Source organism: Anticarsia gemmatalis, chromosome 8 (assembly GCF_050436995.1).
Source record: "Anticarsia gemmatalis isolate Benzon Research Colony breed Stoneville strain chromosome 8, ilAntGemm2 primary, whole genome shotgun sequence".
Classification (NCBI taxonomy): Eukaryota; Metazoa; Arthropoda; class Insecta; order Lepidoptera; family Erebidae; genus Anticarsia; species Anticarsia gemmatalis.
This window is the reverse complement of record NC_134752.1, coordinates 2,254,062-2,266,513: the sequence shown is the minus strand read 5'-3', so window position 1 is coordinate 2,266,513 and position 12,452 is coordinate 2,254,062. Positions and strand designations below refer to the sequence as shown.

Genomic DNA, 12,452 nt, shown 5'->3' with positions numbered 1-12,452 from the left:
GAAATGTTACAAAAACGGGGAAAATTTTGACCCATTCTCTCTTATGTGACGCAAGCGAAGTTGCGCGGGTCGGCTAGTGTTGGTATATAATACCAACTTCTACTTATAACTCTTTTCTTGACTCCAGCCAAATTACACATAAGTATGAGCTGGAAATTTTGCCGTTATATCTGCTGTAAACTTTATTTACTATCTAAATTACCTATCTATACTAATATAATAAAGCTGAAGAGTTTGTTTGTTTGTTTGTTTGTTTGTTTGAACGCGCTAATCTCAGGAACTACTGGTCCGATTTGAAAAATTCTTTCAGTGTTAGATAGCCCATCTATACTAATATAATAAAGCTGAAGAGTTTGTTTGTTTGTTTGTTTGTTTGAACGCGCTAATCTCAGGAACTACTGGTCCGATTTGAAAAATTCTTTCAGTGTTAGATAGCCCATTTATCGAGGAAGGCTATAGGCTATATAACATCACGCTATGGTCATTAGGAGCGGAGTAGCAACGAAAAATGTTACAAAAACGAATCGCGCAAGCGAAGTTGCGCGGGTCAGCTAGTACATAATAATATATGATGACTTTAGTGTGGAGTTTCTTACCTGTTACCCACAGGCTCTGCCTTTCGAACTAATGACCAATAAACTTCAATAAAATGATTTCTTAATTAAAATGCAGCAGGTTATAAAACATCACAAAAAGTCTTCTCATTTTAAAATTAATTTAATGTAAATACAAATAAAATTAAACTACAACTTTATTCTTAATCGCTAGAAATAAAACGATGTAAGTAATCCTTGACTCTTAAAGTTAAAACTCACTTTTGTTATCACCAGTTGACGATATAGTCAAGTACGAAGACAAAATTAAAGATTCAACCACTTTCTATTATCTATTTGCTGTAAAAATCGTCTAGCAATCATCTAAATGTTTTAAACGTTTATTTTAGTCTATTTAGGGAGCTGTAGCTTTGAAATTCGACTTAGATTTAAGGAAGACTGACCATGTGTGTCCTTCAGAGGGCTCGTAAAACATAAGCCAGTCATAACAAGCTAAAAGCACTTACACTATTGAAATAACAATGGAAAATTGGCAACAATAAAAGAAGAAAATATCTTATCTTATGATAAAAGAAATATGAATTCACTACTTAATAATAACATCAAAACTTAAACTCAATGTTTGTATATCATCCTAATCGTATATTTGACTTAAAAATTCTTAAATTCAACATTAATCAGTATTTTCGTATCCGCAGTCACTAGCTGGGGTTACATACGGCAATTCCGTACCAAATTCCGCTTCGAGTAGAACCTGTTGAATTTTCAGTCTGGCAACTGCGTTTTGTTTTGCATTCAACCTTTTTAGAGTAGGCGAGCAGCTCAATAGGAATAATTCGTCGGGGTCAGTGCGTGTACAATGACAAGGATTTTCTTCGTCTGTGGAGTTTTGGCGCGCTTTTTTCGAAGATGGCTGCGAGTCATCGTCGTCCTCATCATATTTGTCTTGGCCATTGAAACTGGAGAGGTCGGGAAGGCATTGTATCGCTCGCTGACGCATCTCTTCCTCCATGTCGGAATCATCAGCGTCCTTTTTCGATCTGTGAAATAAAAAATGTGATGTAGTTCACACTCATAGAAACCCGAGTCATTACATTGAATATGACAATGTGTAAATTATCTGCCGCTGTCATGGATTTCCCATCTATCTGGCAACTCTACTAGGTTAACAACAGCTTTGCCAGATGGCTGGAAAATCTCCTTATGTAGTCACAGTACGTTCGCCGCGATTGACAGTATGTTCATTATTGTTCATGTCTATGGTGACAAGATGTTTACGCTATTAAATAAGCCTAGTCCGTAACTAGAGAAGCAGTAAAGTTGTTATATCTAGACGCAAGAGGAATAGTTAAAGAAGAATTAAGTCAGTTAATATTTGTAAACCAAATCAAATCATTTATTCATTTGGGTCAAATATTGACACTTATGATAGTCGTTACAATTACTGAATCTACCACTGTAAAAATTAATTACTTGCATTATTCTGAAACGCTTTTTGCAATGAATAAATAAAATATCGCTTTTTAATTGCATTACTGTACAATTAAAAACTGTAGGTATAGTAATGCAATTAAAAAGCAATATTTTATATTTTTTAGTACACGCAAATCAATTATGAAACTTGTTGTTAACTATTGTATGTTTATCGTTTAATATCTCTTTAATCACGCTAATAACGGCTTAACGAAGGTAGAGCACGAAAGGCGTAACCTTGAACTTTACTATATTGAGGAGTTTTAGTTAATTATCTTGGTTTATTTTCATTCTCCCTTATTCAAGGTATATCGGCTATGAATAATAAAATTACAGAAAACTTTGATTATGACTGTAGTTTTTTATGTACGTCATTTGTATATCATGCCTGTCATACCTGTTATGAAGGTTTCGGCAAATATGTATGAAATATAGCCACCTTTCTCTATTAACAATATTAGCCCTATGCACCTAATAGATAGCGAGAATTGCCAAACTCTAGGCTACTATTGACTTATATTCTACTACAACTAATGATAATAAAAATGACTAGAAGTAATAATTACGCATTCTCTTTCGGCTCTATATGCGGCAGCAGGAACCTCATCGCCTGATGATAGGGCCATCTAGTGCGGCCTCCGTGAGTTCGTTGCAGCTTGATGAAGGAGTCGCGCAGAGATCGCCAACGTTTCTTACATTCCGATTCTGAAAGCATAGATAAGACTACTTAACAAAGGCTCTACTCTATTTTATTGAGGGTTTTTTGCCAACTCTTCTCAACGCCATGCCTTCCGAACTGGCGGTAAATTTACCTACTGTATGTTTGACAATCATAAGTGTATATGACTTGAGATAATAAATTTTTAATGATTTGACTTTAAACGTGCGAGGCAAGGTAAAATGCTTAGCTCTGATACAGCATCTAGTTATTAAAAAAATCATATTACCTATTTGACTACTGGTCAATTAGCAATTAGTATTGATTTTTGTATGTAATTTTATAAACACGCTCTTATTACAGTAAATTAAATTAGAATATAGTTACATATTTCCATTCTTTCTTTATGTTTTATTAAGTATGTGTAGAAAACGAATCCTTTCAGGACAAAGAAGCCTGAAACTGGGTCACATGACACGTGTGACGTAAATTAAGTACCTAGCCGCAAGCCATGTCTATAGAAATATCTAAGTTATTGTATGTATGTAAACTTGTAAATATAATAGGTATGTACGTACCTGACACATTCAACGCTTCTTGAACCTCCTTCCACGCGTCATCCCTCAGTTTCGTCTTATTAAAGCCGCTCACCGATTTGTCATATAAAATAGGATGTTTTTCCACCTCTTTGATCAAGTCGATCTCGTTCATTGTGAAAACTTTTTAATACTTATTACTGGCAGTATAATTTTATACTTTTGCTTTCAATTCCTTTTGTTTGTGACTTGTGTTTGACAAAACAACGTGCGGATTTTGTTATTATTTGGAAATTTGTTTTTTTATGTTGAAATATTTTATTATTTTGTACAAATGTGGAGAATATGATTTATGTTTTAGACTAATTTAATGTATTGAATTGTATTTTAACAGCACCTTTTTAACAACTTCGTTGATTAAAGCCCGTAAACACTGATCACAAAAATCTTTTTGGAGATAAATTTATTTTGTTTTAAAGAAGTTTAATTAGCCGTTATATATTTCACTGTTAATTTCGTCGTGTTGGGGTACGAGTGAGGTAAAAACAATTTGTGATGCCGTACGGGACGCACGGCGCGCGCGTATCGAGCGACGCGGCGCGGCCGGCGCGGTACCGCGGCGCGACGCTCTCCTGCCCCAAACTTTAACTTTATTGATTTTGCTGATTAGGAAACAAGTTGAATGGATTAAGGATGTTTTGTTTGTTTCTAGCTGTTACTTAGATGCTACGAGTTTCTGGCCTTTTGAGTTAATAATTTATTCTTTAGATGATAGGACTAACGGCTATTATAATTTCGATTAAATTGTAAATCAAAGATTCATTATAGCGAACGAATGAACATCAGCCAATCGAAGAAATTTCTTTGTTCTGAATTAGTTTTCTAGAAATAGAAATTGATATTTGACAATCTACTTCGCAGCACTGATTTAGTGCTACGAAGTTCTACATAAGTTTATGGCTACGAACACTATCATCGTATCCTTTTTTAATTTGCCTTCTTCTGTAATGTCAAGATATCCGATTTAGACCCTTCTTTCAATGAACTTTTCACGACTGTTTCAAATTATCGATAACAATTTCGTAGTGTGCGATTAATCAGGCGGCACTAAGGTGTGTCAATTAGCCATAACACTTTTTCTGCTAACTAGCGGAGCCGATTTTCGTCAGCTATGTATACCTATACCCGCATGGGAAAGGAAGTTTAAAATAAAATACTATATTTCATTCAAAATCATCATTTAATAAAAACGTTAATTCTTATAACAAAATTAATTGTATCCTTAATTCTATAACGATATTAACTATAATAAACCTATCAGTCCATTTCGATTGATTTTAGTATAGGTACTTACTTAATTATCTACGCATAGTTTTACCTCCGCTGAATAAAGATAGGTATCGCCAAACGACTTAAACAATTTCGCTAGATAATCAACGATTTTTATGTAAAAAGCTCGCTAAGTTCGTTAAGTAACAACAGCCGTGAGGATCGATCTCTCAGATCAAGCTACGCTTGCCGAGGTCTGTGGTTGAGTGACCATATTATACCTACATACCGAATGTCCGTGTTTCGAAAGGCATGTCAAGTTATGGATCCTGGCTGTCGCTTTCTTCTTTATCTTTGACGGTCGTTACCAGTCGTTCGTACCTACTTAGTAGCTTTAAAGTCTGACAACCAGTTTTACGCGGGATATCGTGTTAAACCTAGGTAACTGGGCTGTGAAGGTACGATAGGCAGTCGCAACATGTAAATTATTGGCATTCAGCTACATCTGGTAAGACTGGAAGCCGACTCCAACATAGTTGAAAGAAAGGCCAGGCTGATGAACAAACTATTTTTAGGTCCGCTTGGAAAGAATTGCAAGGCCTGAAGCCGAGGGCTATGGCTAAGTCAACCGAGAGTCATCCGCACTGAGTCTACTTACGTTCAGGTTGCTTTATAAAACATCTTGTGTTCAACTTGTTTGGCGACACCTTCAACTGATAACATTTGATATACAAATAAACAAGTGATTTAACAAATGTAATATTGAGGATTCAAAAACACTTTATCTGTAGGATACACTTTCCGACATTAATCCATAATCCGTAAATCTTATTTTATTTAACTTGTTAACATTTTTATAGAAGCATGGCTAAGCCCAGTTGCTATAATATAATTTCTTTACATGTTAATCTTATTTTCTACAAAATGGTCCCTAGTACTAACATTTGGTTGCCTAGGCGTTTACTTATATTAACCGCCTTTTAAAAATGGAGGTTCTTAATTCATGCCTTTTTCAGATGTGTGATACCTCGACGCTCGAAATATCTTTTCTTGTTTGAAAAGGTATGGGGTCCTGAAAATATCGAAAGGAAATCAGATAAATTGTATGTTTAACTGACATTTCTATTATTATATATTACATATTCTAAAATCATAAATATGTAAAAAACTAGTAACGGAACGAACAAATCTTACCTAGATAAAATGTAACATTTATCGGTCATTACTTCAACAATTAATTTCCATATCTTAAAATTGTAGGCACATTAACTTTGCCTCTTCAGTATTTTTTAAATTCTATCAATCTAACGCAATAACATTTAAAATTCAAAAGTGACGAAAGCAACGTGATACTTAAGAGTGTCTTAATGTTAAGTGACGTTTTAGCATGCGACCGTATGGCTGCCTGCCAACTGACACAGAGCGAGGCTGCGTTGTGGAGAAACGGAGATATATTAACCAATAAGTGTTGATTGATATTTTTTCTACTTAAAACGACAACTTACGCACTAAGAATTGCTCGTGTCGCGGGGACTTTATCAAACATACAAACAACGGACACAAAGTACAACCAGACCCGAAACAACTTTTTGTAGATCGCACAAAAATCCCCGCCATACTTCAGTGGTTAAAATTCAAAATCAAATCATTTATCTATTAAGTTAAAATACTGACACTTTTGATAGACAATGATAGTTTTTTTAATTGCCAAATGGTTCAATCTAAGTGGTTAATATTTCTCAGTTTTTCCGCACCGCAGACTCATGCCATTCTAATTTCGATAATAACAATGATTATAAACAGTAACAATAGACTGATTTCATTAATTATATGTACAAAAGAAAAACGATTATTAATTCAAATAAAAAAACATTAAACACCCGTAAAAGGAAAGGACTTCCCAATCTATATCTATACTAATTTTATAAAGCTGAAGAGTTTGTTTGTTTGTTTGAACGCACGAATCTCAGGAACTACTGGCCCGATTTGAAAAAATCTTCCACTGTTAGATAGCCCATTTATCGAGGAAGGCTATAGGTTATACATCATCACGCTACGGCCAATAGGAGCAGAATACCAGTAAAAAATGTTACAAAAACGGGGACAAAAATGTTGACCCATTCTCTTATGTGACACAAGCGAAGTTGCGCGGGTCAGCTAGTCAGTAAATAAATGATAACTTATTAATAACATATGAAAACTTGTACAGTCTATAAGCCTCAATATTTAATTAAATGAAACTTTTGCCTCATATAAGAATTAACGACTGTTATTTTCATAAATAACAGTTAAGAACGACTTTTTACGTGCCCTCCAAAGTACGAAGACACTTAGCGAACGTAAACAGACAGTCACAAATACCACTGCGGTCACCAATCGATATAACGATCGCACCAAGAGTTGCTTAATGCACAGATAGTACTATGAGTGTTTCGACAAAACAATGAAAAATGATTGAAACTTTTGTTTTGGATGGCTATTATCCGAAAACCTTGCTGATACGCGGTATTTCTTCACATCAATTCCTCTAACATTATGCTTACCTTGTACCGAAGTATTGATTATTGTTTGTTCTAGCCACGGGACTTCAGTTAAAATCTGCCACCGACAGCCGTAGCAGATAGTGCTGAACTTTATGCATTTCAACTTAATTTGCTCGACGTTTCAGCACTAAAGTACACTAGCTGTGTTCGAAAGCCGGCTGATTGCAGTTGTGATTACATAGTGATTGAATTATTGATTTGAAGTATACAATCCAAAAGTTTCATTATGAAATAAAATAAATGTTTAAATGTTAAACATTTATGCTCATGACTGAACAGGTCATTTTACTATTTTAAACTGTCTATTTATCTCTTACCGTGTACTAAACGAAAATGTCTCAAGAGACTTGTTTTAGAAACCAATTTCTTCCGACATTGAATACATTTGAACAACTGACGATTCACGTTGTGTATTTCTCTGTGTACCCTCAATGTATGTTTTGCCGGAAACAATTTATCGCATACGTCGCAAGCATATTTACTTATAGTACAATTATTTTGCTTGTGTTTATTTAAATCAATCTTGCTATAGAAACCTTTGTAACAAATGTTACAGCGAAGGACCTCCAAATGACGCATCATCATATGACTCCTTAATTTAGATTTTAAAGCAAACTTTAAACCGCAATGATCACAAATAAGTTTCGGTTTCCTATGCACCGTCAGAATATGATTCTTTATTAGAAGTCTCCTTTTAAATGTTTCCCCACAATAATCACATTCAAAAATGTTCTCTTTCTTTGCGTGCGTTTTTATATGACAACGTAGTGAATTTCTGCAAAAGAATTCTTTGTCACATATCTCGCATGTCTCACTCACCTTTAATTTATGTTGCTTTAATTCACTTTTACTAGCAAAATATCGGGAACACTGATCACAAAATATACAAATATGTTTCATTAGTATGTGCCTTCTCAATTCACCCTTTATATTAAATCCCTGCAAGCAAAGGTCGCATTCAAACTTTCTTTCGTTGGAGTGCCAAGCCATGTGCCGAAGCATTCCACCTCGACTGCTAAACTGTTTAAGGCATTCTTGACATGTGTATTCTTTAATACGTTCATGCACAGTACGGATGTGTTTTTTTATATTACCTTTGTCAGAAAAAGACATAAAACAAATAGGGCACTGTGGCATTTTTCTAGAGCTGGTATGTCTGGCCTCTATATGCCTTATCAAATTAGTCTTATTACTAAAATCTTTCTGACAATAGTCGCAAGAAAACTTGTATTCATGGTTATGAACTACCGAAAAATGTAGTCTTAAATTAGCTTTTGTATAAAACTTTTTTTTGCACTTTGGGCATGTAAAGTTTTTTTCATTAGTGTGTCGCTTTCTATGGACGTAGAGAGCACTGCTGTCTGTGAATGCACTAGGACAATATTGACAACGGTATTTCATCTCTCCAGTATGGATTCGTTCATGACGCTTATGAGCACTCGGGTCGCTAAATTTCTTAGGACAAAATGAACACAAGAATGGCTTGTACCCTGTATGTGTACGCTCGTGCAGTGTCAGAGCACCTAAATCATAGAAAGCCTTGTCACAATATTGGCATTCGAAATCTTTCTTTCCAAGATGTATCAATTTATGTTTTTTTAATGCTCCTGGCTGAGAGAATCCTTTGTTACAAATTTCACAAATATGAGGTCTTTCATGAAGGTGTACACTACGGTAATGTAGCTTAGCAGCTGCTGCAGTACGAAGAGTCTTATGGCATTCAGGACATTTAAATCCCCCATCATGAGTCTTTTCAAACACAATATCTGGAAAAAGCTTTTTTAATATATTAGTGCTCTCTAATTCTGACTTTGATATAGTTTTGTGACGCTGTTTCTTTTTTGAACTTTTGTTTTTTAACTTCTTGAAGGTGAATTTAATTTTAGGTTTCTCTTTATTTTCTTCTACTAGGTCATTATGGACAATTATCTCTTCTTCTTTGGGTTGTTGTGGGTGCACTAGTTTTTGGTGATATTTCAAGTCTTTATGTTGATAGTAACCAACTCCACAGAAGCAAATATGAGGGAATGGTTTATGTAGAATACTGTGAGCTTCAAGAGTACTTTCAGCAGCAAACTTATAGTCACAATCAGGGCATTTGTAAGGCTTCACTATATGGCTGTCATCGTAAGGTTTAATTTTTTCATACCTTGCTTGCTTTCTGTAAATAAAAAATTACTTAAGTAAGGTTCACCAACAAGTATAAATAACAGAGTCATAATTGTTTATTTTCAAAGGTGAATAAATAAGGTATTTAAACAATTGTAATTAAATCCAAATAATTATAACTCCTAAAACATTTCCTACGTACACCTCCGTGCACCTGATATTAATTAAAAGGCAGATTTTGGCTATCAACCAACTATTTGTAAGGCTTGCTTACATATTCGATTCAACACGTTCGATTCGGCATGGGCATTCGTTTTTCATCGAATAACAAAACTGTCTTGACTCACTTGTTATCCTTGTATCCTGTACAACTAGTCAACTACACATATTTGGATTTGCCGCCCGGCTAGACCGATTAATGCCGTACTGAATATGTGTGTAACTACCCTTATGTATAAATTAATATCAGTAAAATTAGTTTCCTATCCTAATAAATATAAAAGACTGCCTCTGTGGCTCAGTAGTGGGTAGGTAGTGTATCCGACTGCTGATCATGAGGTCTTGGGTGCAGTTCCCAAGACGGGCAAAGTGCTATTGGTCTTTTCTCTTTTATATAAGAATGGTTCTCAATAATAGTACAGAGTTTGTTGGAATGCCTAGTGAATGGCAATAGACTTGGTATATTCCCGATGTCCACCCCCTGCTTGTCCACCCTGGGTGGACAGAGACACAAATCTTTTAAAAAGTTCTCGGTGTCCACCCCTGGGGGACAGTGAGAATTAATTTTAAATTATTCCCGCTGGCCACCCCGGTGGACAAAGCCACTGTTTAAATAAACATTCTCAATGTCCACGCTTGCTGGAATTGGGTGTAAATAATTATAACAAAATTAATTAGGTAAGTAGTTATATAGTTTAATCATATTATCAACATCTCTAGGGTAAATAGAGGTAGGCACACTATCTATTGTGTGTTTTCCCATATAATGTTGATTGACCCTAAGTTGCTATTAAACCAAGGTATAAGTTATAACAATAAACGTAAAAAAATATATTTTAAGTGATCATTTTATTCACGACATGCGAATGGGACTTGTCAATGGGGACTTCAATATTGATTTATTTCTAGAAAGGATGAGGATGTAAAGATTGTTCTGTGACTTTGATTAATACCTATTGTGATAATTATTTGTGTAGTTTGCAAAAGTAAAAGATGTTGATAATATGATTAAACTATATACCTACTTAATTAATTTTGTTATAATTATTTACACCCAATTCCAGCAAGCATGGACATTGAGAATGTTTATTTAAACAGTGGCTTTGGCCACCGGGGTGGCCAGCGGGAATAATTTAAAATTAATTCTCACTGTCCCCCAGGGGTGGACACCGAGAACTTTTTAAAAGATTTGTGTCTCTGTCCACCCAGGGTGGACAAGCAGGGGGTGGACACCGGGAATATACCATAGACTTACCCCCTATTCATGGGGCTTACATTGTTAATGGTGAAAAACAGGTGTATTTCATACACTTCTGCCTTCAGCTTTGGGTATAACAGGTGTGCTATTATGTAAGTATGTATAAATATGAAATATAGTAGTTATGAGAGAGTACTTACACAGATTTCTGCAAATGTTTCAGTTTATGCAGTAACAAGTCCCTTTTGTTTGAGAAGCTCTCCCCACAGCTACCACATACCATTCCGTTTAACTTTTCTATCTTGACATATGCACTGAGGGCCTGAAATAATTCATTGAAAACTTATCAACAGAAAAACCTTAGGAACAACTTTTTTACCTTGTCAGTGTGGACTTTAGTTTTATCTCATACACATATACATAAAATACATAAATGTTTATCCTTTTTACTCCCAAAGGATGGGAATTCCAAAAATCTGCTCTTAGTGCTTGTCTACACTTTACGCTCAGTAGTTTCAACTGTGTGTTGTCCATCAGTCAGACACTCAATAAAGGCAGAGTTATATATTTATATATGGATAATAAGGATACAAAAAATCTACTTACATGAGCAAAGAACATGTCAGTATGTTGGTTAACATGATTAACTAAGTCCTTAGCATTGAGGAATGTTTGAGGGCATTGACTACATGTGTGGAAGTCCACCTTTTCTATCCTCACCTCTAATCTCTGTTCCTGAAAAACATAAGAATGTTTGTGGTTACTGGCTGTAGGCTATATTGGTTATGCTAATAAAAAGGTTAAAAGACTTTAAAATGAAGAAGTAGGTACTATAACACAGTGGCGTAACTATACTGTTCAAGGCCCAAGGCAAATTCATCAGATGGGCCCCTTCCCCCCAATATAAAAAAAGCTGAACCACATTTTTTTACAAATTCTTTGAATTTTTTAAAAAATTTTAACTTGTATAAGAGAAGGTAACAAAAATAAATCATAGACAGAAGTTTTTTTTACTAAACATTTTGCTGACTTGCCACCCTGTAGTTACTCCACTGCTATAACATTATCTTTGATTATTTTATGTACTATTATCTATCCTATTTTTTTTATTGTAGAGTTGGATTTTGTTTTTAATAAACATCTCTACTAAAGACAATAATGTATGAAGACTTGGAAGCTTTATGAGTTGGAAGGAATGTAGTTTGGTTTCAACCAACTACTTTTGTTGACTAAGCTTAAGTAGATACTACTGCTTCTGAGAAATCATGGATGGAATGCAGATAACAACATGCAAGGAAAAAGATTTTTTATTACTAAAGTATTAAATATTTGTAAACTTTTTAAGGATCCTAACAAGTAGTTTTCTGGTCTCTGTCTACCTCTGTGGTAAAAAAGTCGAGATTTTATTTGTATTAAATATTAGATAAAACTTTCCCCTTGTATTGAAATAAAGGAATTTTAACGAAAAAATAAATTAAATTGTAGTAGGTATCAATGTTATGATAAAAATATCCTTTATGTACTTTTCCAAGAATTTAACTCGTACTTAGGAATAGCTACCGTCGATGTAGGAATGCATTACTCACAAGTTTCATGTTGAGTCGCCGGAACTGAAATTTGAAACTTGCTAACTATACAAAATGAGCATGTTAGAAATATTTAAAATGCTGCTTATTTCTGCAGTTCTTGCTTCGTAAACTTTTGTAACTATAAGAAGGCCGAGCATTATATGCACTCAAAGTAGTTTAAATAATAACACTTTAAAACTTTTTATTAGCCTGAAATCTCAACAATAAAAAGACACAATATTAATCTGAACTTTTGAAGTGAAGTGAAGACAGAAACTTCAGAAACTTGTCAAATGTCAGGCTGTGTAGCCAGTCTTTGCGAAAT

At 34.6% G+C, this 12,452-nt stretch overlaps 2 protein-coding genes across 2 annotated transcripts; both read right to left on the bottom strand.

Annotated features, from left to right (window-relative positions):
- Positions 1-707: 707 nt before the first annotated feature.
- On the bottom strand, positions 708-4,144 carry LOC142974630 (uncharacterized). The gene is made up of 3 exons (XM_076117074.1): positions 3,264-4,144; positions 2,594-2,732; positions 708-1,594 (listed from the first exon to the last, which is right to left on the bottom strand). The coding sequence occupies exons 1-3, from the start codon at positions 3,394-3,396 to the stop codon at positions 1,228-1,230; spliced, it is 639 nt and encodes a 212-aa protein (XP_075973189.1). The 5' UTR covers positions 3,397-4,144; the 3' UTR covers positions 708-1,227.
- Positions 4,145-4,280: 136 nt separating this feature from the next.
- Positions 4,281-12,398, bottom strand: LOC142974629 (uncharacterized). Its single transcript, XM_076117073.1, has 5 exons — positions 12,146-12,398; positions 11,166-11,294; positions 10,760-10,881; positions 7,853-9,194; positions 4,281-5,562 (listed from the first exon to the last, which is right to left on the bottom strand). Exons 1-5 carry the CDS (start codon positions 12,152-12,154, stop codon positions 5,503-5,505), a joined length of 1,662 nt encoding a protein of 553 aa, XP_075973188.1. The 5' UTR covers positions 12,155-12,398; the 3' UTR covers positions 4,281-5,502.
- Positions 12,399-12,452: the final 54 nt, after the last annotated feature.